The sequence below is a fragment of the Thalia democratica genome, chromosome 5 (genome assembly GCF_965202585.1).
Source record: "Thalia democratica chromosome 5, ktThaDemo2.hap1.1, whole genome shotgun sequence".
NCBI classification, from domain to species: domain Eukaryota; kingdom Metazoa; phylum Chordata; class Thaliacea; order Salpida; family Salpidae; genus Thalia; species Thalia democratica.
Window position 1 is genome coordinate 45,910,980 of NC_139169.1, and position 24,902 is coordinate 45,935,881.

Consider the following 24,902-nt stretch of genomic DNA (forward strand, 5'->3'; position numbering starts at 1 on the left):
ATTAAGTTTTTTTTAAATCGTTTTCGAAGCTTAGTTGTTAATTACTAAAAAAGCTTACTATACAAAAAAAAAAGATATAAATATAAACTTCGTAGTATTTTTTAACTTTAAAATTCGATACTTCTACGTATTTCGTAAATAGTTCAAAATATTAATATATTTATTAAGTGCAACACGTTAACTCAAATGTTCACTTAAGCTATAAAAAGTAAGAAAACGAGCTGTTATTGCTAAATGTACTTGCTTGTTTTCACAACAAAATTTTATGTTGTTATACAAATGTAATCAATATTTTTTGTCTGACAATAAAACTATATTTACCTTTTGTAGACTTTAAACTATTGTTACTATATTCATAATGGTTTTTTTAAAGGATAAAAATCATAAACTAGTCATAGAATTTATAAACTTTTTTTTTTTAAATTATAGTTTTCTGATATTTTAATAGTTTGTTATAACTGCAAACGTTTTTTTAAGCTTTAAAATAAGTTTATTACTTTTATATTTAATGTTTTTAATAAATTGTAAAATTATATCAATTTTTTTAATTTGTAAAAATTAATATTTAAAAAAAATCACAGCAATCAATCTTTTAATTTAACTTGTACAAAACACAGAAAAAAATAAGTTTGAAGAAACAATTATTATTGAAATGTTTAAGTTTATTTGAATTATATTTTTACTAGATATAAAACAATTACAATTACATTTGTTTAAAAGCTTCAGCTATTTCTACATACACTATAACTTTGTTGTACATATTTTTAAACTCACCACGTATGTAGCGTTTTGTTTCAAACAAGCTTACAAAATCATACACGATTTAAGAATCTCATGTTCACAAAGACAGATGAAAAAGATAAACAAAAGGAATTTTCTTTATGATCAGTGTAGTGTAGGTATTTATTTTAATTAAAACTGGTAATAAATTAAAAACTAAAATATTAACTATAGCAGTTTATTTTTATCAAGACATATATTTTAAATTATGATTTTAAAAAGCATCAGACTTCAGGCTCAATTTTTATCTTTAAAGTTTTTGAAAGCTATAAAGTCAGTTTTTCATATACAAGTCACATGGAAACAAGAGAAGACAAATAAAAACAAAAAAAGTCATCAAAATACAAGAACATTATTTAAGCAATAACAACCGTGAAATTTTTTAAAGTGATTTTAAAGTATTTTACAAAAGTAAATTTAAGTTTGTGTAGATTTTTTTTTAATTGGCATTGTTATTTTTATGGTTTATTTGAAGTGAGAAAATTGACATATATATAATTTTGTTGATTTTCTGTTAACTTTTTTATGTATTTTATATATTGTAGATATCTAATAAAAAACTAAGTTATTGTTTTTTTTTACTTTCTATATTTATTATAACGAAAATAAATCAGTTTAAAATAAAAATCAAGCTGTAAAATATCAAAGCATAACTTATCTCATTCTTTTAAAGATAACTCCTAAACAATTAAATTTACCATGAATTCGACTGAGGAACCTAGTTTAAATGAACCCGAAGTGAAAAACTTTACAACGCCAGAAGACACATCGTTAACTACTAATCAGGTCTACTTTATATCGACAGTGGCTGTTCTATGCAGCATTATAACTGTATTGGGTAACTTTCTTGTCATACTCTCACTTATCGTCAACCCAACTTTGCGATACTTCAGCAATTTTATAATCCTGAGCCTAGCAGTCAGCGATTTTATCATTGGTAAGAACTTTTACAGCTACTTTAGAAGTTTGAAATAATCTAAATTTCTAAAAGATTTAGGTTTACGACTTTAACAACTATGTATGCTTAAAGATCACGTTTAGCGAACTGTATAAACAAAGCCATATGACATTGGACAATATAAGTTTATAAACAAAACATTGCTCTTTTCATGTGTTTTATACTCTCGTTATTGTTATAGTATCCAAAAATGTAAGCACGACTGACCTAATTGCATTAATTTTTAACACTTTAACTTTTTGTTTAGTAAATAGCATACCTCGCTATTATGCATTATTTTTTTTGTTCAAAACATTTTAATTAAAAAGATAAAACACTTTTTAAAATTTGTAGTTAGTCTCAGAGCCCTATGTATATAAACTTATGTAAAATACAAACTTAAAAACTACTTTTTTAGTACAAAAAACATAAAAATAAGTTCTTTATATGAAGTGAAGCAATATTTAAACGATTTTAAAGGTTTCAATACTATAATTCTTGTTCAAAAAAAAGTTAAATAAAATAAGTAAAGCTTAAGAAATTATATGTTCTTTCAGTAAGGACAATTGGCAAAAAGTAGTTTGTAAAATATTAAAAACTAAAGTTTAGTTAGACACTAAATACTAGTGTTACTTGTTGTTTTACTTAAAAGGCTAATAACTTATTTAAAGGAAAAACATATTTAGGTTTTTGCAACTTCAACGTTGTAATTAAGTTATAACTAAAATTTTAACTTTTTAATGGAATAAATCTGGTCTAAATCTTATGTGGTTGTGAAGGTGTAATAATTTAATATTTTTTAAAAACCTACAATTACAATGCTCCAGGTCTTCATGGTAATTTGTATCTGTGCACGCTAAACTGTGATAAAAAGTTCTGTGCATCTTACTCTTGTCAAGTATGCTTTTTATATGTTCTTCATTATAAACTACTGAATATCTACTGTATGTTTCAAAGAAAATTTTGTGCACAATGTGAAGATAAATGCTTTACTTAATTATACCTGTCAGTTCTATATAAAACTTTTACTGTTTTACTTAAAATCTGTAGGTGCTTTTTCAATGAATGTATTTTTGGTATACAACATCAATGAAAAGTGGACAATGGGTGATTTCATGTGCAAGTTGTGGTTAGTTGTTGACTACACTGCCTCAAACTCATCGGTGATGAACCTTCTTGTTATTTGCGTTGACCGGTTCGTTAAACCATTTTTATATGATTTTTAGTTGTTTTTAAGTTCTAGCTCTAATGCTTTATGAAAAAAAGTTTTGCGAACTTATTAATAGCTAGTTAACTTTGTTGATACATAAATAATGTGAACTTTTAAAACATTATTCAGCTTTATTTACATTTCTTCTTTTAAAATAAAATACTAAAGTGACTTTTCAAACTTAAATTAACACTAAAAGAGTGTTTATTAACTTAAATAGTTACTTTTGCTATTTTTTTCTTATTTCTATAGTTTACTCATACTTGCGTAATCATTTACCATTGAGGATTTACAAGAGTATTTAAAAGCTCATGGTAAAAGCATTTTTAATTAATAATTTACGCGACTTTAAACAAAAATTTAAAGCTGACTTCGCATAACAAACAGTCTACAAGTATTAGAAAAGAACATTTGCACAACTTGTATTAGTTATTTCTTACAACAAATATTGAAAGTTATCATATAAAAGTTCTAAATTAATGAAATTTCAATACTTAATTAAACACATAATAATTTTTAAATAAAGTTCTTAAGAATAGCTAGATAATCCTTATATGTTATGCAATACAATTATTGAATACTTTATATATTAATTTTACTTTGTTTAAAATAAAGTTTTTTGGCAAACATCATAACTTTTTTTAGTTTCTGTATCTAAATGTTATAAAAACTGTATTCAGATTACTCTAGTTTAATTTCATCCAACCATTAAAAATAGTTTAATGTCCTTTATTTCTAAACACTTTATCAGCACTTTATCAAAAAACTATTCTTAAAAGGTTAACATAAAATATTTTTTTATTGACAAATAAATTTTTTCAAGTTTTGTTTGATATTTTTAGATATACTTTTTTCAAACAAAGTATGAAGCTTCATGTTATTACAATTTTAAAATTAATAAAGTTTAAATTTATTGAAGTATCTTTACAGCTCAGCATTGCATAAACTTTTAAACAAACTATAAACAAGTTATTTATCTAAAATGACCTGTTAACAACTTTATTAAATTTAAAAATATTTCATTTTACTTAAGTGGTAGTTATACTGTTTAGTGTGTTTGTTACAATGAATTTAATCGTAAAAAAGTCTTTATGTCCATATTTCACACGGATCCTTTGAACGATAAAACAGTTAGATAAATATCTTTATTATGCTTCCAAAACTAGTTAGCGATCGAAACATCCTCACAATTTTTTCAAAGGTTTAAGTTCTTTAATCTATCAAATTAGAATTACCAAAATGAATTAATAATATTTTATCAAACTTTTTTATTTGGAATTTACTAATTTTTAAGCACTACAACTGTATTTTTACAAAATAAAAAGTTTTCATTCGCTTTTTTGTTTAAAATTAACATTATATTAAGTAATTTGAACTAAAAAACAGCTATTAAGTATTTATTGTTTGTTTTTGAGACTCTTTTTAAGTGTTTAAGTTAAATAAGAAAGTTGAAATTATTTTTCTTAAATGAAATATTGTTCTCACCACGATAAAAACTTTTTTTTTGTCATACGCTTATATAGACAAGCCTATTCAAGTTATAAAACATAAAAACATTGGAACACTAATAGAAAACAATATATACGATGCGATGATTGATATTCTATTATTCTATTAAAAATAAAACATTTATTGTACACATAATTTTACTTTAATTTTGTGTGCTGAAGTTTCATTATTTTGCACCTGTGAATTATGTGTTTTTAAAAGCTATTTAAGATAAGTTTATACTTTTAGACTTTATGAATTTATCTTGTTCTTTTAACGAGTCGAAGCTCTAGTTTACAATCCAACTATATAACTTTACATGCAAGTACGTTTTTCAGCGGTGACCATGACATGACCTATAATTACTGTAAACATGTAAAGTCTAACCAAGCGCGTAGAGTTACGTCAAAAAAGTTTGAAAAATAATTTAAAAAAATAAATTTCGTAAATAGTAAAAATTCTTAACATTGCATATAAATTTATAATATAAGTTATTCAACATAAAACAAGATTGTTGTTATTCAAATTATCGTAGCTTACGAAGTTTTTTGCTATTCACTAAAACAATTCTAGATGCTTGACTTTTATCAAATATAGTCATGATCATCATGATCTAATAAATAATGTTAACATCTAATAATTTAAAATAAATTGTTGTTTAAAATTATTTTATGCAGTCAGTTGTTTTTTGTTTAGATTACTACAAAGCATAATATAACCATTTAACTATAGTTATTACATCTAGAATTTAAAAACTTCAAAATTTTTTGTTTTTCTTTATATCTTTAAAATAAAGGATGAAAACGTTTAAAAAAAATGTTTAAAATTACATAAAGACTATAGTCTATTTATTTTTTCTTTTTTTTTCGTTTTTCATAAATAAAATTTTTAAACAAGCATTTTTAGAAACTTTATACTCAAGACAATTTTAAATTAAATGATACGCAAAGTTTTATGACCTTTAAGTAAACTAAATATTCTTTGTTTGATTTAAAAACTTGAAGAAGGATAAAACTTTGTATTGATCTAAATTAATCGGAACGCATAACAAGGACGTACAAATATTTTTATGATGTAATAAAACTCTTGTACCTTGTACTTCTAAAATTGTTTCAGCTACGCTACAACATCATTTAAGACAAGGTTTGTACTTTAATCAATGCAAGGGATTTAATATTTTATTGAGTAAAACTTTATGTACTGAACTTGTTTTTTATTACGTTGAAACTTTATTATAGTTTACATCACTGCAAATAAAAGTTTATATATTTATCAAATTTCTAAGTATTTATTAGTTTAGTATTATAAAAACTATCGACCGTACTTTTTATAATGCTGTTAAAAGTCTTCTTATTTTTATAGACATCACCGTTATATAACAAACACTTTTTTTAGATAACCTAAAGTGCATATTAAAAAGCCTTTTATACAGGCAGCTTGTTAAATTTTTAAAATTCTCTTTTAGAAGACAATCTAACCTGATTAAAACAATCGTTTATTTTTCTAATTCAAAAAAGCTTAAAACATTTAGTAAATATTACCAACAAAAAATACAATTTCAAATACCTTTTTTGTTTTAAAAATTACAAAATGTGGAACATTTTATGCAAATATAAAGTTAGATGGAAAATTCATTATATAAAATCTCTGAAATATCTTTTAACTTTTAACTACTTCATCGCATGTACTTTTTTTATGTTTGATTCCGGCAGCAAAATTAGTTTGGTTGAACAAGCAAAATAAATTAACATAACATTGTCTTTTGAATTATATTATACTTCAAAAATACAACAATCATCAACATTTTTATCCATTTAAATTACAAAATAAACATAATAAATTTGAAAAAAAATTGAGCGGACAACCAAGAAATTGAAACTTCAGAACCGTGATAAAAACCATAGATATAATAATTATTGATGCTAAAGTTTTGTACGCAACTGAACAAAATTTCTGTATTTACTAAGATAGTACATGTAGCATTTTTTACAGGTACTTTGCAGTAACAAAGCCAGTAAAATACAAAATATGGTCTAGCCGTCGTAAAAATGCTCTTGTCGCAATCATTATCGTATGGTCTATTTCGTTTTTAATGTGGGGACCAACAATTATTTGGTGGAACACCGCCAATTTAATCGAAAATGACAGTGATTGTAAAGTTCCGTTTCTCGATAATAAAGTAGGTAAAACTTTTTTTTAACTATGTTGTTGAAATTTTTTTTTTAATTGTATACTTTTAAGAAATAACATTTTATTACTTATCTTACGTCAAGAGTTCTTTTTTAAATGGCAAGTATGCTTCAAGTAATACTTAGTTATATTGTTTTTATTTAAAAATCTTTAAGTGAATAACTTTTTTTGTTGTATTACAATGAAGTATTACGAAACGTAGACGAAAATTTCTAATTATTTTTCGTTAAAAACTTATTACTTAAGCTTCATTCAATATTAACTTTCAGTTTCTCGGAGTTTTGACGATCTCAGTTGCATTTTACCTTCCCGCTCTAATTATGTGCTTTCTATATTGGCAAGTTATTTCAAAGTTGAGTATGCGCAAAATGTAAGTGTTTGGAATTTTTTAGATACGTTTTGTAAAAACTAACTCTGACTCAGCTAACTTTCATAAAAGTAAGTACTATATTTTTCTTATATATCGTTTTCATTCACAGAAGCACTGCTGGGATTCTTATTGCGGCTCACAAAGCATCTTTAGCAAGTTCAATTCACCATTTTCCTACAGTAACAACAGCTTTACGAGACGAAAGTGTAAACAACAACAGATTGCCAACATCACAATCGAAGCTTAAAATTATGAGAAGTCAAAAGAAAAGTTTAGAAGATAAGATCTCTGGCGATTCAGACTATAACAGCCAAGTTGAAAGCTCGTCCTACAAAGAAGTTAAGGAAAAATGTTCAGTTAAAATAGCTAACAACAATCAATTAATGCGAAATGTATCGCCGTCGGAAAGCAAAAATGGCTCGATGAGTTTGACACGACAAAAAACGCGTACGATTATTACTTCAAGCTGCCAGAGACTGTCGAGAGAGAGACGGATCACACTGCTGCTGAAGTGCGTGCTCACCTGCTTCATAGTGCTGTGGTTGCCTTACAGCCTGATAGCAATCACGAAAGCATTGACCAATATTACACCGAGCAAGATCGCCTGGGTGGTCAGTTATTGGCTGTGCTACTTGAACAGTACAGTGAACCCGTTCTGCTACGGTCTTTGCAACGAAAATTTCCGCGTCACTTTCAAATTCATTTTGACCACCAAGTGGTGGAAAAAGTCAAACAGAGAAAAAGTTAAGCATTTTCGAAAACATACTTAAAAACAAAAAAATATAACAAAAAAGAAAAAGCTTTATTAAAGTAAAACAATTAAAAATGTGTAAGGTAGCTACCACACAAATCTAATCTAATTACCACACTTAGCTATTGATTTTATAACTGCTAAAACTATACTTGTATGTGTTTATATGTAATCTTATACTGAATGATCTTTGAAACATACTGTTATCGATATATCAAAAATTAGCCTTCATACAGTGTACAAGTGGCTTTTTGTTTTTTGGCAAATACAAAAGTTTTTAAATGTTTTTATCTGTTTTATCCTTGTTTAAAACAAAAGCTCTTAAATTAGTTGGTTTAAAATTAAATACGTTTTTTTTTTAGTTTTTAATACTTAATTTTTATGTTAGTTCTACCTGCTTGAACTTGAACTTAACATTTATTTTCATAACTTATGCTTCAATTAAATTTTGTCCAGCTATTTAAACGTTTTATGCTACATAAAACTTAAACAAAATGATAATAGTTTTGTGACTTACAATAAATTGTGAGCAACTATAAAAAAAAGAAAAACCAATTAAGCATTAATGCCTAGGTACTTTTAAAGGAAATTTATGTTTAAAAAATTGTTTCTAAAACCACCTAAAATGGTTTGTGACCAAAAGTTTTGTACACGACAGTATTAAACATTAAATAAATTTCTTATAAAATAATTTAGATTGCATTCTTATTATTTGTTAATCTAAAACGTATTTTGTACTCAGATATAATTTTAATTTTATAATAAATTATGCCAGATAATCACAGAAATTGATGTTTTAAACTTTATAACATTTTGTTTTATTTTGTTTTAAACATTATACTTGAATTTTATGAAGTTTTAGCCTTTAGTTTAATTCTTTAACTTTTTGTTAAAAACAATCAAAATAACTTACAATCAGCTTTCAAAGGCATATTGTTGTTAAAACATTTTGTTAAAATCTTCAAAACTATCATGTTTTTCCTAGTTTTTTAAAATTTATGGTTCGATATAGCAAAAAAAAAAGAAATTATATAGTTGAAATAATTAAATACTAAACTTTAAATTATCATTAGTTTTCTTCTTTTTTATCAGAAATTATCAAAACAACAAAAGTTTGTTTACAGAAAGAAGATCGAGTTATAAAATTTTAAGTTAATGTAATACATAATACAACGAATAATAGTTGTATTTAGATAAAATATATGCTAATATTGTCCACAGTGAAATACTGGTAGAGAGTTCGAAGTTAAAACAGGGTTTTATAGTTTAGATGTTAAAAAATTCTAAGTAAAAGTTTTAGTTTATTAGAATAGATCTTTAATGTTTTGTTTATTTACAAAAAGGAAAAATGATGAGAAACTATTAAATAAGTGCGTGGGATATGTTTTCAAAAATTTTTTTTTTCTTGATTTAAAATTATTAAAACCAAAATAAAAAAATCTTAAAACAAAACTGCTTGGTTAATGCAAAAAATAATGTAAACTTTAAATATTTTACCGATTGACGTAAATGGGATTTTTTTATTGGTTTCCTATTTCTATTTAAAATCGTTGCTTGTAATTTCGCAGAAATAAATATAGTGTTTTACGCTTAAATTTTTATTTATTTGATTTCCAACAGAATGAAACGGTTTTATATAAAATAATTTTCTATGTTTTATTTTTTTTACTTGATTCATTGTTATATAACATCTAAAGCTTAACACATTACAGCATAAAATAATTTGGTCTTAATGAAATTGTAAAAATTAATAATTAAAAACATAGCAGTTATGCTGAAATATAGAAAGGAGGAATGTATCAAAAAAAATATTAAACTTAATAGCATTATTTATAAAAACTTGAAAACAGCTTTTACTTAAATAAATAAACAACAATAGTAACTCGATTATTTACCAAGCAATTCTATATTTGATAAAAATGAAAAACTAGTTGTAACTTTAGGAAACTTTTATTTTGCTCTAGTTTGTTTTATAGTCTAAATAACGCAAATATTATTCCTACTTTGGGCAATGTCAGGTAATCAAGCTCTGACTGAAAGACACATTGTATTTGTTGTAAAAATTATATGAATGATTTTTTTTTCTCAAACATTAGGCTAAGTATAAGTTTTAGTTTGCCATAAGCTTTTTGTCCGATTATCCTAGTGAAAAGATTAATAATTTTTTTATTAAGAAATAGTTAGCTACTTTTGTATTTTTTTAGTTTTACTATAGTAAAAATAATGAAGTAGCAAACATTAATTAAAGAATTTGCACTGCTTTTTTGTATATTAAGCTAGTTACACAAAAGTTTTTTTTTCTTTATTTTAAGTTTTTGAAAATATCTCATTAATTTTAGAGGACTTTCGTAGCTATATAATTTTTAACGATGTACTTAGTTATACTAACCTACAATTTTTTTACGAAAATAAAAACCATTACCTTTATTACATTATTTTAAACTTTGTTTCAAGCTTACTATTTATTTTTTTATTCAACACTTTTACAAGAGTAAAAACTCACTAAACTTTAATGTTTTTATAGATTAAATTAAATTATAAGACTAAGTACTTGTAAACACTTTATACTCTAACTTTATTAAATCTAATACTTTTTTAGCTAATCCTAAATTAACTTCAAGCTTTGAGGTTCGTAATTTTTGTACAATTTTATCACTTCCGATATAAATTTACAATACGAAATTTTAAACTCATTTTTAGTTATCAAAAAACTACTATTTACGTGTTTTTAGTCTACAACCTGTGTCTGTTATAGTTTTGTTTTGTTATTGAATTCCTGAATTTAAAAAATGGAAATATATTTTATAGCTAATTCAAATAAAGTGTGAACACACGTTTTTTATATGTGTATAGTTTTTATGTGGATATTTTAAGCTAAATGGTATTATGTTTTCATTGTAACAATTTATTGTATAGCAACTAATTAACAAGATTTTGATATAGTTTGTTTTAGTTTAAAACATTAATATTAAAGTTGCAACACTTAAATTTAAAAAATTATTATTATTTGTACTTTGAGTCATATAAATGATAAATCAAATATTTGACCTGTAGCAAATTTAGTTATTTTAGAACAGTTATTGATTCATTAACAAAATGCAAGACTGCTTCTCAAACCTTAGAATTCAAAAAAATACATTAGTGGCAGCTCTGTTTGTTTGTTTTAATAAAAATCCGGTTAGATTCTAATGAGTCTAGCTGTATTGTATTGGTTTTAAATAAAAAACCTGGGTTTTTTTTTTATAATTTTCATTTTGCTTCTACAAACTGAAAACTTGAATGTTCTTTTTAAACTCTGTTTTGTATTAATAGTATAATTCAAAGTCTACATTTTTTTTTTAGTTTTAAAGCAGGGTTTACCAAAGTGGGCCATAAGCAGCAAAGAGGCCAAAGGGGTAGACATGAGCAGTAAAGGGGCCACAAGGGCAATGAGGTAATAATTTTAAAATTTCACTAGATATTCTGGAGTTGATGATGAAGAGCAAAAAAAAGGTATTAGGCGTTTTTAATAGTAGTTTTTTTTTTATCTTGTTGAAAGGTGTCATAGCTTTTTTAATTTCTTTAAAAAGAGAAAACTTTGAAAAAAAGTTTGGGAAATCCTGTTTTAGAGTTTAATATCATTTAAACGTTACTGTAGCAGTGGCGTGTTTAGACTGGTTTCTTGGACCCTGTGCTACCCTGAAAAATAAAAACAACAAAAAGTTTTAACAACTCAAAACGTTGTTATGTCGAAACTTTACTTATTTTATTAGATTTGCTTGTGTTTTTTTTCATTTTAAATGTTAAATAAACGAATACATACAACTACAATATGTAAATACTTAGTGTAAACATAAAAAAGTTTAAATTTCAGTGATTTTCTTAACAAATAAAACTAATTTTAAATTAAAGTTCAATAATAATGTCATAACAAGTTTATAATTTTTGAGAGCCCGGTTAACAAAGAAAACTCTTAATTAACATGCATATTTTTTAACTGAAAATGGAAGTAATAGTAAATATATTAAGATTATGCACTATTTTGAACTATATATTGCAGTTTTACAGCCTGTAAAAAAACTGAACATGTCAATTCAACTACTCCTCTTTTTCATCAATCTAGTTAAATTTCACCACTTTCTTTTGATTGGCATTTAAATTCTGTTCAACCAGTTTACTAACATATAATACCTATGGTTATTTAGTTCTTATTTAAAACTTATATAAAAACTTATTAAAACTTATATCTTTATTTAAAGCTTTTTTTAAGTTTTTAAGTAATAGTAAATATCTATTAAAGGTATCTGCACATCTAACAAATAATAGTTAATTAAACTTTGCAGTACGTGTTACCAACTTATTATTTGTTTCCTGTTATATTAAAGTTTAAGCAAATAGTTGATGTCTCATTAACCTGGGTTTTAAATAACTTACATAGTTTTTAAGATTTATTTATACTAATTACTTTATACTCATTACAAATAAAAGTTTCTTTAATATTTGAGTAGACTTTATACTTTTTTTAATGTTTTTGTAGTAAACAACTCTATAAAGCACTATATTATTTGACCAAAAAAAAAAGTGCTACCCCATTAGATACACATAGACACGCCCCTGTATAGTATTTTTCTTTTAACTTTAAAAGATCAATTTAGTTAGTTTTTATCTAAGTTAGTTATGTATAAATCTTATAAACTTATTACATTTTTCACGTTTAACTTTATTTTTTATATCATATAAATATTAAAAAACTTTTTTTAATAATTTTAATCCTACTTCTTACTAAGGTTTGTATAAATTAGGTTTACACTGTTTTATACTTTTGGTTAGTGCCAAACTATAACTCAAGCTATTCACATCATAAAACGTTGCACAGTTCAATAATTTTCGTTTATTGCAAACTTAATCAAATTAGATTTCAATGCTAAAAATTTATTCTTAAAAAAAAAGTTTTTATCAAATTTATTTATCAGTGTATTCGCAAATGAAGAAAGCCTCGTTTTTATTTTCGAATCCACTGTGTTTAAGCTCTGCTGCGCTAAAGTAACCATAAGTAAGAGCAATGTAGTTGTGATCATGGTTTTCATTTATACTTTCTATATGAGGTGGTGATAATGGACTCGCCCATTCAATGGTTGGCACAACTGGTGTATCATCTGGTCTTAACCACGTTTGGCGTACTTCTTTATAACCGAGCCAAAAATAATGTGTCAGGTGCTCTACTGGCAGATCCAAATTTTTTGAGAAATTTCTTGAGTAATAAAAAATAGTATATATATAAATATAAACAAAATATTTGAAATGTTTAAAAACAAGTAAAAAAAATTGTTGATGGTGTTAAAACTTTAAAGGTTAAGTAGATAAGTTTCACAGGGTGCACGACTATTCGAATTCGGACAATTCAAGTTCCAATAATTCAAACTTTTATAATTATGAATTGTTGTTCATATCTCTTTAAATAAAATTTGGAAACAAAAATATTTTGTTATCATAATCTTAATAATTAGATCTACACGATCTTTTTTTCTTGAAACTTAAACTATTTATGAGATGTGGCTAAAACACTTTTTTTAAATATAGTAGTTTTAGTAATTTTTAAAATCCTGTTTTCTTAATTTTTTCTTTCAAATATTTATTTACTACCATAGTATTACTATTTAGACCTACAAAAGTTTTTTTCGAATATATAATACTTTCTAAGATACATATAAAAAAAAATTTTAAGAACTTGATTTGTCCAAACTTGAGTTGTCATGTATCGTTTCACATGATATTTATCTGTTAGTTTTTTCTAACTATTGAGTTATATCTGTTAATATAAAAATATGTTAATCATTTTTCAATGATAACTCATAATCTATTTTCATTAAGCTCCCAACCGTGATTAGCTAGTTGACCATTAGAAAATTTTTTGAACAATATTCCTGAGCATCAGTCCAGTTTTTTAACACCCAAACCACTTTTGAAGTGTAATCTGTAACAGTTAATGAGAATACTTACTTTAATGTTATAATTTCAATATCATGCTTTAATTCTTTGCTACTATTTTCAATATACTATATTTATTACCAGTAAAAAACCACCATTGTTTTTTATGTAAAGCAAAAAGTTTTTAAAGGAAAAATATAACCGTTACTACAAATAGTCAAAACATATTAAATAATAGTCTATAAAAGTTAAAAAAACATGCTTTCAAAAACTGAAGTTTTATTGTTTGGATTACAAAATCTCAAACACCCCAACTCCGATTCAAATCTGTTGTGATTTATTGTTTTATCTTCATCACATCCTCCATAGATAAATTCATTACAGTTCCTAGAATCTTTATCGTAATGCCACATTCGATGAAGTTTTCTGCAGTGACCAGTGTAACTTGGTCTACTGCATATTTCTACATGTTGCTCATCTGTTTTTTAGGTTTTTTTTTCAAAGCAAGTTCTTTTCTTTGAAATCAAAGATTCTTTTCTGATTTTTTATAACTACAAATTCTATGTAGATTTTAAAAAAATAAAACTTATTTCTAATATAAGGAGTATTAGTACTACTATAATCCCTCCTAATTATTTCATTTAGGGTAAGTTAGGCGCACAAAAAACTTTTACTAATCATAATCAATTAAATATTTCTAATAAATTAAAATAACCAAAAATCTCTGGATTTGCTTTGTTTTTAGATATGCAAACTTCTTCAGACTCATAACTAGTTAAGGTAGTTTTTCCACAATATTTTGAATATGTTTTTTCACATTTGTCTTTTTCTACGTTATATTGCCAACTGACATTTTCTCCTTTTAAAAATTTGATGAGGTTGTTTCATGATAATGTAAGTAAAAACCTTGTTAGAAAAAACAATAATTTCTTATTAATGAATATTTTACTTTTTTTGTATGTGTTAACTATTTTATAAACTAAATACTAAACAGTATAATACTTTTTTATAGTTAGTATTTTTACAACAAAAACAAGAAATGTTTAAGTACCTTTAGTTTTATTTTATCTTAATTAAAAATATATGCATATTTAGTTTTTTGAGTTATTAAGCTCTGAATTTTGATGTTTAAGCTCAAAAAGATTTTTTTAAACGAAACTTAGTGATAAAGTATTTAGCTGGAATCGTTTTTGTTTGTCTATTGATTAGATGAGTTGTTTCTAATTTTTTTAACTAAGTAATTATTTCTAAACTTCCAAATTTAAAGCTAAATAAACAATTTACTAAGATCAATAGATGTCCATATAACAGCATCATTTTTCGATGATTTACATCTCACCCAACCAGGCAATTTTTCTTCGGCTTTTACTTTTTTTGTAACAAGTGTCCAACCATTCCGAGCTTAACAATTATTTCTAACTACTTTGTCTTGTTTTTTAATTAGAACATTTATTAAATCAATAGCATTGTTTTAATTGTATTTAAAAACTTTACTTTATTGTATACGAAATTTAAAAGAAAGGTTAAAATTAAAAACAAATATGACAAGTCAAAAATTCTAACATAAGTCTAGTATAGATCAAGTGGTTTAATACTTTTCAAATGTTAAATTAAAGCAGAAATATAAATGGCCAAGTTTACTGTACTTAGATTTTATAAGTTTGATAAACTTTTAAACCATTTGTCCATCTACTAGGTGAAGTAGAACAGTTTTTCTCAACAGCTCCAAGCTTTTTCAAATAATTTCGCTCATTATATGTAAACCGGTTCCACCAAGTTGAATCTTTTAGATTTATTATAATAAAAGAGTTATAGTTGACATCTTCTTTTAAGTACCTAATCATTTCTTTTACCTGTTTTTTTTAACTAATCTTATTTTCAAAAACTACTATTTATTTAATTGAAAAGTTTAACTGTTGATCTGTCGGTTTTATACTTTTTTACACATAAAAAAAGACTTTTTTTTAAACAAAAGCTACATCAACAATATTTACATGAGGTTTTCAAATCTGATTAATAAGAAAACTTTTATCACTGAGCTTATAATGCACAGTACTGTGAACAAGTTAAACACAATTATTACAATTTTTATTTAGAATTTAAAAGTTAATTTTTTTTATATAAAAATAATTAGCATCAAAACTTTACGTGTAGTTTTTTTTTTGGCTTTGCATTGTATTATGTATACCTTTATTTTTGTAATTATTTATTAGATAATCTATATACTATAAACTTTTTTAGTATATGTTAAAGTAACGCAAGTCCTTTACAAGACAATTTACTGTTACGTGGTGTACGACTCGATAACCGAAAAGTTCCTTTGTACACCAGGTCCTTAGACCAAACTTTTTTAGCGCTTTTTTTATCGTTCAATAAAAAATAGTGTTACCGTGTTGTATGACTCGATAACCGAATTACCAGCTTATTTTTTGTCGTTAAACAAGTATTTTTTGCTACTTATTTTCAACTAAATTTGTATTAAATACCACAATGACTTTTCTACTTACTTGGCTTCTATACCTGTATGTGTCAAAACTTTTATGTGTGGTTTCCCCAGTTAAATAGTCGACAACTACAACATGGTGACCTCGAGCCTTTGTGCACAAATTAATATCATTGTTGTTTAAGTATATCATACACAGGTTTTTCGAATAGTAACCAGATGATAAGCTAAATATATCCCATTTACCTGTAAAGTTTTATTAATTGATTTTTTTTTAAACAAATCTAAACTACAACTATCTTTTCAAACAAAAAAATTTAAATGTTTCTTTGCTCTAACGTATTGTATTCCTTAATTTCCAAAGTGTCTTTTTCTCAGTTTCTCAAATTGAAAAATTATATCAAACTTTACTGACTAATCTCAAATATAAGTGTTCCATTAATTTTAAAGTAAAAGTATGAAATTCAGTATTATAATTATATGGTAATTTTTAGTTTTATTTTAAGTTTTGCTAAAAATATTTAATTTACTTTCTCTAGTTGCTAGTATATTTTTGGGTTTTCTACAGAATTGAAAATGTTTGTTTTTTAATAAACGAAAGATCTCTTCAAAGTGGTTGTATAAGACTGTGACTGATTTTTTTAATGGTTCTTACCATTTTTATTTATATTTATCTAAAATTCAATCCTGTCCGGTCTTTAAAATCAAAAGAGGAAGACTACCTTCATCCCATTTTAATTTCTTAATTCTAAAGCTAGAAATTTTTTTAAACTTTTTATGTAGATTTTAAGTTCAATGCATGTCTTCGTTTTTTTGATTACTTTATACAAACCTTAGTTTTTATTTGTCAAAAATTAGTGGTTTTTTGCAGTTAAAGTATATAAGATTTAGCATATTCTATTCAAATGTATATATTTAACTAACGGCTTTCTAGAGTTTCATCTCTTCTAGTTATTGTAGTAATTCCGTTAGCTGTCCTGCGTTGTGCTATTAGAAAACAAACAAGCAGAACTAATATTCTCATGATAATTTTTAAAGCTTTTAAATTGTACAATTTAGATCAAGATTATTAAAAAAGCTAAAGCTAAGGAGTTTTGAAATTGAAAATCGCTTACCTAGTTTGTTTAATAAGATTAAACTTAATTTTGTTTAACAAAAACTTCTTTATTTTTACGCTAACTCGCTTTGTAGTTTTACAACACATTTACTAATCTTCAAACAATTTTTTTTAATTTATGTCAATCAATACTTAATAGAAAAGCAGGTACTATTTTTTATGAATTGATGTTAAAATAAAGTTTTCTTGAACCTCTTTTGTTTATCAATAAAAATGGTTTTATTATTCTTAGTTATGCTTGTTTCTGTATTGTTAATGTTTATAGCACTAAAAGTGTTTTGCATATAAAAAAATGACTATTTTATAAACTTAAACTTCAGATTCGGAAAGAATAATTCTTTTAAGTTTTAAACTTGAAAAAACTAAATTTGGTGCCAATAAAGTTTCTTTTTTGTTATCAGCCTGGTTTATTCTAAATCTGAATACTTTTAATTTTTTTTTAATTAAATTAGAACAATATGTTTAGTTTTACAACCTAGCTTTTTATACAAACGTTTTTTTATTGTTCTTCTCTTTTTTAAGTCTAAGCCAGGGTGCAGAGTATATATTTGAAACTTATATATATACATAACTTAAAACAATAAACTTTCCTTTACTCATAACTGAAAATTAAATCAATATATTAATAGTAATAATATAATTAGTTACACAAGATATGGTTCTAAGTATATACTTCAGTACAGTATTAAAAAACTGTATGTTACTTATTAAAAACGACATTGTTTTTTCGTTTGTTGTTTTTTAATCTTTTAGCAATGCTTTTTATACCACTATATTATGGTAGGTGGTTCATTTACTGCAGTTATTTTCAATTTTTAGCAATTGTGTAAAAGTTAAATAATAATTTTTATTTTTTATAAAATAATTATTTTAATGACAATAGAAACTTCTTTTAAAACTTTATAGATTTGTAAGCTGAAAAAATTTTAATAAAAGTTGTTAAAAAAAACTGAGTCGAAATGTAAAATTTTATTATAAAAAACGATGGAATAACATAGTTTGTTAATCATTTGAAAGATAAAACAGTTAGAACACCAGAAAAATCCTTAATATTTTATTAAACGTAATATTTGTTTTCTATTTTTTGAAAACTAAAAACTTTTAATTGTTTTTTTTTACCAAACCAATAAAAAATCTAATATGTTATACCAGTACACAAAAAAGTTTGCAAATACAACCCTTCAAACTGAAGATAAATTTCTTTGAAAAGAAGATTTCGTAGAATTTCTAAACATATAATTTATTCTTTTAATATCGAAAACATAAGCCTACTATAGTTTTTTTTACCTATATAAATAACAATAAATGTTTTTCAATAAAAAAATTTATATATTTTCACTGCAACTCATCAGAAACTTACTGCAAGCATTTGGAGTAAAACAATGGTTTTATTTATCTAAAAACATTAAACTTTAAAATACTACTTAAGTGATTAATTAGGTTGCTGTAAAAAACCAATCAACAAAAATCAATTTTTAGGTTTTTCTAGATTCATGTAAAATAGTAATGAACGCAAATAAACATTATAGGTTATTAAAAAAATATGTTTAAAATATACAAAGACACTTTTAAGTAAAGAATATAACCAAAGAAACTTTTAGATAAATTAACCAAAGACATTTTTAAATAAATAAAGAAACCCTGTAATCAAACTTTTTCTGCTTACATATTTTAGGTTTATTTAAAAACATTAAGATTGCTTCTAATCTAACCAAATCAATATAATTTATAAAATGTTAATAACCGTAAATCTCGATAAATCATAGTTGTTTGCACAATCGACCTTGGTAATCAGATGTTCTGCTATCGAAGATATTTTTGTCGCATTTATTACAGCTTTAGTCTTATTATTAGTATTTTCTTATATAAAGTTTAATACACAATTAGGTATATGTTCATTCACTCTCGTTTTTAGATGCCTTGATGTTTGTCTAATATAAGTTCTTTCGCAAAAGCAATTAAATTTGTAAACAATACAACTTTTACCAGGGTAGGATATTGGGTCTTTCAGTTCCAATCTAAGAACTGGTTTAGAATCAAATATTACTCTAGACCTTACTTAATTATAAGTTGACTGTGTAAGTTCTTGCACTTTCTTTTCAAATAAACTTGATACGTTACCAAAATATGGTAGTTTAAGAACCGCAGGAAATTTCTCAGGTCCAAACAATTTAGGCTTCCTACGGCTGTCATCGTGTGGTTTTATAACTTTTTTTATCAGCTCTGATGGATAACCATTTCTGACTATAATTTCCTTAATCTTCTCTCTTTAAGTATAAAGCAGTTCAGGAGAACAAATTAAAATTATACAAGCCCAATGGTATAAGGTTCTTATCAGGTTTCTTTTTCTTTTTTTTTGGTACAAAAAAATTGAAAATGCAAATATTGCCCTGTAAATAAAGGCTTTGGAAACACACTGGTAAGTAATTTCGCTTTACTCTTTGTAATTAGTATATCCAGAAAAGGAATTTGGTTATTGATTTTTATTACTTTAGTGAATGAATTTTTTTCATGTAACATGTTTGACTTACAAAACAAAGTCTCATTAATTTTCTCTGTTTGTGAAATATCTAGACAATCGTCTATGTACCTTATGTAAAGAACTTGGGATGATAATTCATCATCCAATTGAGATTCTAGTTATCCCATAAAGATCTTAGCAAGAGTAGGCCCAAGAGGAGACCCCATAATCACTCCGTCTATTTGACTATAAACCTCGTTATCAAAGCTAAACTGAACTTCGCTTGTAGCTATTTTTATTAATTTTATAAAACTTATTTTCTTGATACTTAGTTTTTTTAAGCTATTTAACACTTCACCACAAATTTGTATAACCTCATCCAATGGGACACTTATAAAGAGTTTTTTCACATCAAAAGAAGATAAGAATATTTTTTCCGGATTAGTATTTCTAATCTGCTCAATTACTTCAAAGGAATCTTTGACAACAAAACTTGATAAAATTTGTATTATTTACAAATTTAATTGCTTTTGCGAAAGAATTTATATTAGACAAACATCAAGGCATCTAAAAACGAGAGTGAATGAACATATACCTAATTGTGTATTAAACTTTATATAAGAAAATACTAATAATAAGACTAAAGCTGTAATAAATGCGACAAAAATATCTTCGATAGCAGAACATCTGATTAACAACGTCGATTGTGGAAACAACTATGATATATCGAGATTTACGGTTATTAACATTTGTACAAATTATATTGATTTGGTTAGATTAGAAGCAATCTCAATGTTTTTAAATAAACCTAAACTATGTAAGCAGAAAAAGTTTGATTACAGGGTTTCTTTATTTATTTAAAAATGTCTTTGGTTAATTTATCTAAAAGTTTCTTTGGTTATATTCTTTACTTAAAAGTGTCTTTGTATATTTTAAACATTTTTTTTTAATACCTATATTATTTATTTGCGTTCATTACTATTTTACATAAATCTAGAAAAACTTTAAAATTGATTTTTGTTAGTTGGTTTTTTACAGCAACTTAATTAGTCACTTAAGTAGTATTTTAAAGTTTAATGCTTCTAGTTAAAAAAAAACTACTATTTACTCCAAATGTCTGCAGTAAGTTTCTGATGAGTTGCAGTGAAAATATATAAATTTTTTTATTGAAAAACATTGATTGTTTTTTATACAATTAGAAAAACATAGTTTATTTTAAAAAACATGAACTTCGTTTTGGAATAACTTCTTTCACCTTAACAATTAGGTTTTTTCTTTTTACGAACATCCTGTTTTAAATTATTGGATTACTTGCACTTATGGTAGGTGTTTTTTTTTTGAGCAATAAGTCTACAAAGTTAATTTAATTAGCTATTCGAAAAGCTTTTGACCCTGTCTCTCATTTCAAAGTAATTTAAATGTTATCTTAATACAAAACTCATAATAGTCAAGTTAAATAGTTCAAAGCGTTTTTTTCAGATAGAATTCAAAAAGTAGTAATAGGTAACAAATTTTCAGAATCTTTACTTATCTTTAGTGTAGTGCCTCAAGAGGGGTTATTGGCGCACTCTCCTATAAATTATGTAGCTTCAGAAAATGATGTTAGAAGCAGTATCAATCTAATCCAAGATGTCACAAAAAATTTAGCTACTCTAACACAATTTTACATAAATCTTTAGATAAAGTTTACCATTGGATAAAAAAAAGAAAATTAAATTTAAATTCTATTAAATGTCAGGTTCTAAGTGTTCAAAAAAGTACGTATGTCTAAACTCTTGACTTTACCAAAACAAGCGTATCTTCAATTAAAGTTTTTGAAGACCTTAGAATTCTTATTGCTGAAAATTTAAATTGAACAATGTACTAACTACGTTTACTAATTTGCATCAACTAGATCTTTTTCAAGTTTTAAAGATTTTTAAACCTTCAGACATAAGCATTATTGAAATGTTATATATCGATACATTCGTCCTAGATTTGAATTAAACACACCAATCTGATCACCATACTTGAAAAATATATTAACTATCTATAAACTGTTCAAAAAAATATACCAAAGTAGTTTTAAACCGCTTTAATTATTCCTTACGTCTCACATTAATAGGCTAACAAAACTTAATATTAAATGTTAAAATACAGAAGACTTGAATTTGACCTTGTAACATTTTTTAAACTAGCTAACGGTGAAACTACAATTTAATTAAAACAATTTTTGCAAATCATAAAAAGGTATTTACTGAAAGGTAATAACAAAAAAATTATATGTAGACATCATTTCAATAACGTTTGGCATAAGTATTTTTTTTATAGTTCAATTGAAATGTGGAACAAGCTTCTTTCTGTGTTACGAAAAGGTATACAGTCTCGATTAAAATTAAAAGGTTTGTTTAAATAAAATAGTTATCTGTAAAATTTCCAGATAAGTTATTTTTTTTCAACTACTTACTTTGTTTGTAGGATTTCGGATTAGTATTCGGATTAGTTTGTATATTTTGATTTAATTTGTTAGCAGCGTTTTTTTTTTCTATTAACAACAAGTCCTTTTTTTAATGTGTTTGAAAAATATTTTTTTTTGCATGTTTATTGTTAATGTGCTTAACTTTGGGTTTTAAATATTGTGGTTTCTCAGTGTACTTATTTTTTTTACTTTTTTACAATTGTCTGCGCCTTAATTCTGATTTTGTACCGTTTTAGTTGTATTGATAATGCTTTGGCAAAACAGTAGAATATCAAACGGTTGCACAAAAGTGCCGAGCCAAACTCTGAAAATTTGGATGAGAACGGATTGAAGTTTGTTAGTAAGAAGAAAGTTCAGTCCTGTATCTTGTTGTCGATTTGAAATTTTGTATTTTGATGTGTTATAAATAACTTGGATAAACGTGACTCAGAACTTTATCTTGATGCAGAAGTTCGCTATTCAGACTAAGTTACTGATTTTTGCATTAAACTCACTTAAATAATTAATTTCAACGTCTCAGTATGTTTTGCTGAACTTTGCAGAGAATGTTTTTTGTTTGTGAGAAGCTGAAAGTTTATGACAAATTGAAAGATGGTGCAACTGTGTTTGCTATTATTAAAACTCACAGTTCACTGAAAGTGTTGATGATTATGGAAGCGAAACGACAAATGTGGGAAAACCTTCTACTAAAAAGCGTAAATAAGGTAATTAGTATTAGTTTAGTGTGTTAAAGCTTTTGTTTTTTGTGTTGATCAATACCATGAATCATTTTTGAACCTTTTTTTAAGTAGCTGCACCTTTTCCTAACTATAGTTTTAATTAAGCAAATAAATATTGTAAGCAAAGTAGAAATTTCACAAAATTACAACAGCTCAAATAAGATTAGATATAAATAATACGCCGAAACTATTTTTATCTTAAATCTTATACAATACAAAATAAATTAAGGAGTTGTAGCTTAATAAAGGAAAGTTGTCTTAAATAACATTTAAGGTGAAAAATTTTTTGGCGCTATATTTATCTTTAGGTACTTTGACGACAGAAGATTAAAAAAGGAAAGTTTAGTGAAGTTTAACATACTTTTTTCAAACTATTGCAACGTGTTGGCTGTGGGAAATTAACAAATCATGTAGTCTAATATTTTTCATCATGAGCAGTGACAACGTGAGATCGGCGGGACACTTTAAATTTCACCCGCGATCAAAATCCACCCAGTCAAACACGAGAACCGCTTACCGATCGAGGGTAAGGGTTTGGGGTAACAGTGATAGTGAAGAATAAATAAAATATAAAATTTTAATTAAAAATATATGAAATAAGTTAATAAATATACAAAAAAAAATCAGGTGGATTTTGAACGCGAGTGGATTTTGATAGTGTACCAGATCGGCGGAGGTGAAAATCTTCATCGAGTCTATTCGCATCATGAAAATGCAAGCTTGGACTTTGTTCAAATCCCTATGGCTGTAAATATTTGCGATTATATTGAAAGTTTTTGTCTTGAGCGGCGTGAACCATATGTCAGCTTGTATTTTCCCGCAAATTTTTCGGTAAATTGTACGGCACGACAGCCGCAATGTCTTCTGTAGTGTTGATAGAGATCCCGGTGCTTTCCTTCGCTTTGCCGCTTGTCATTTGCTCGAAACTTAGAGGATAAACGAAACTTTTAATGCAGTTACTTTTTAATACATTTAAGCTTTTGAAATTAGAAAAGTTATGAAAGTTAGTTTTTTGTAAAACTAACTTTTGAATTCCAACGTCGAAAGGAATATTGTTGTATTGTTTAAGTACAACTTGCAACTTAACATAACTATATTTTTCATTTCCAAACATTTTTTATAAAACTTAAAGCTTTTTGAATCTATCACTGATTATTTTGCTACTGCAAGATAGTGATAAATTCGAAAATTTTTAAATTTTATTTAAAAAAAATTGAAAATTAAAAATATGTTTATGTTAAGTTGCACGTCGTAATCAAATTTTGAATATTCTATTAACGTTTTAAAGATGTTTTAAATTTTAAAATTTTGAATTTATATTATTGGACCATTAACCGTTTTTGGCACTTGTTTAATCTTAAACTTTTATTGTTTCTAGTATTTGAAATAAAAACCACTATTACTATAAAAACATTAATATAACTAATCAATATAACTCAATAAATTGAGAATTTTCACCAAATTATAGTTATTTATATGGACCGTTAAAATATAACTATAGAAATAAATTTTTTCCACTTCTTATAAACCTAAATATTGAGCTATAAGCAATTGCAGAAAAATATTTTTACAAAAGTTTAAAATTTATTTCTAAATTTGTGTGTACAATATTACTAACATTTGAATAAAAACAAAAACCTTTTAATATATTTCGATCCTTTTTTAAATAATTTTTAACTCTAATAAATATATTGTTTTAGAAAACAAAAAATTGTTTTTGTGTAACTTTAGTTTAAAAAAGTTACGGTAACAAAACTCTACTAACTTCAAAAAATATATTCAACAACTCATTAATTTTAAAAATAAAAACTGCCAATTGTATATAGAAAAGCATAATAATAATTAATTTAAATCAGATTTCTGCAGGCCTAAAAAATTATTATCTTTTATATGCTTGAGAAAAACCTACATCTAAGTGTTTTTTTTTTGATTTATTTTGAAAAATTAGTTTTAAAAGATAACACTAAAAGTCGTATAATCTTTAGAAAAAAGTGTTTACTTTTGAGTCCAGCTAGCCGACCGTAGTTTGCCGATCCCTGATTTAGATGTGTTGTAAGTAGCTTTCAATTTT

General features: G+C 25.2%; 1 protein-coding gene across 1 annotated transcript; it reads left to right on the forward strand.

Annotated features, from left to right (window-relative positions):
* Nucleotides 1-1,479: 1,479 nt before the first annotated feature.
* On the forward strand, nt 1,480-23,769 carry LOC145836599 (muscarinic acetylcholine receptor M2-like). Its single transcript, XM_082944390.1, has 8 exons — nt 1,480-1,717; nt 2,768-2,912; nt 6,408-6,594; nt 6,875-6,975; nt 7,085-7,718; nt 22,655-22,816; nt 23,459-23,578; nt 23,638-23,769. Exons 1-8 carry the CDS (start codon nt 1,480-1,482, stop codon nt 23,767-23,769), a joined length of 1,719 nt encoding a protein of 572 aa, XP_082800516.1.
* The last annotated feature ends 1,133 nt before the right edge of the window (nt 23,770-24,902 follow it).

Excerpts from the sequence above, each read along its gene's own strand:
- LOC145836599 (XM_082944390.1), top strand. The coding sequence starts at position 1,480 with ATGAATTCGACTGAGGAACCTAGTTTAAATGAACCCGAAGTGAAAAAC. Across the intron at positions 2,913-6,407 it reads CTTGTTATTTGCGTTGACCG|GTACTTTGCAGTAACAAAGC; the intron begins GTTCGTTAAACC and ends CATTTTTTACAG. Across the intron at positions 22,817-23,458 it reads TACTAAAAAGCGTAAATAAG|GTGGATTTTGAACGCGAGTG; the intron begins GTAATTAGTATT and ends AAAAAAAATCAG.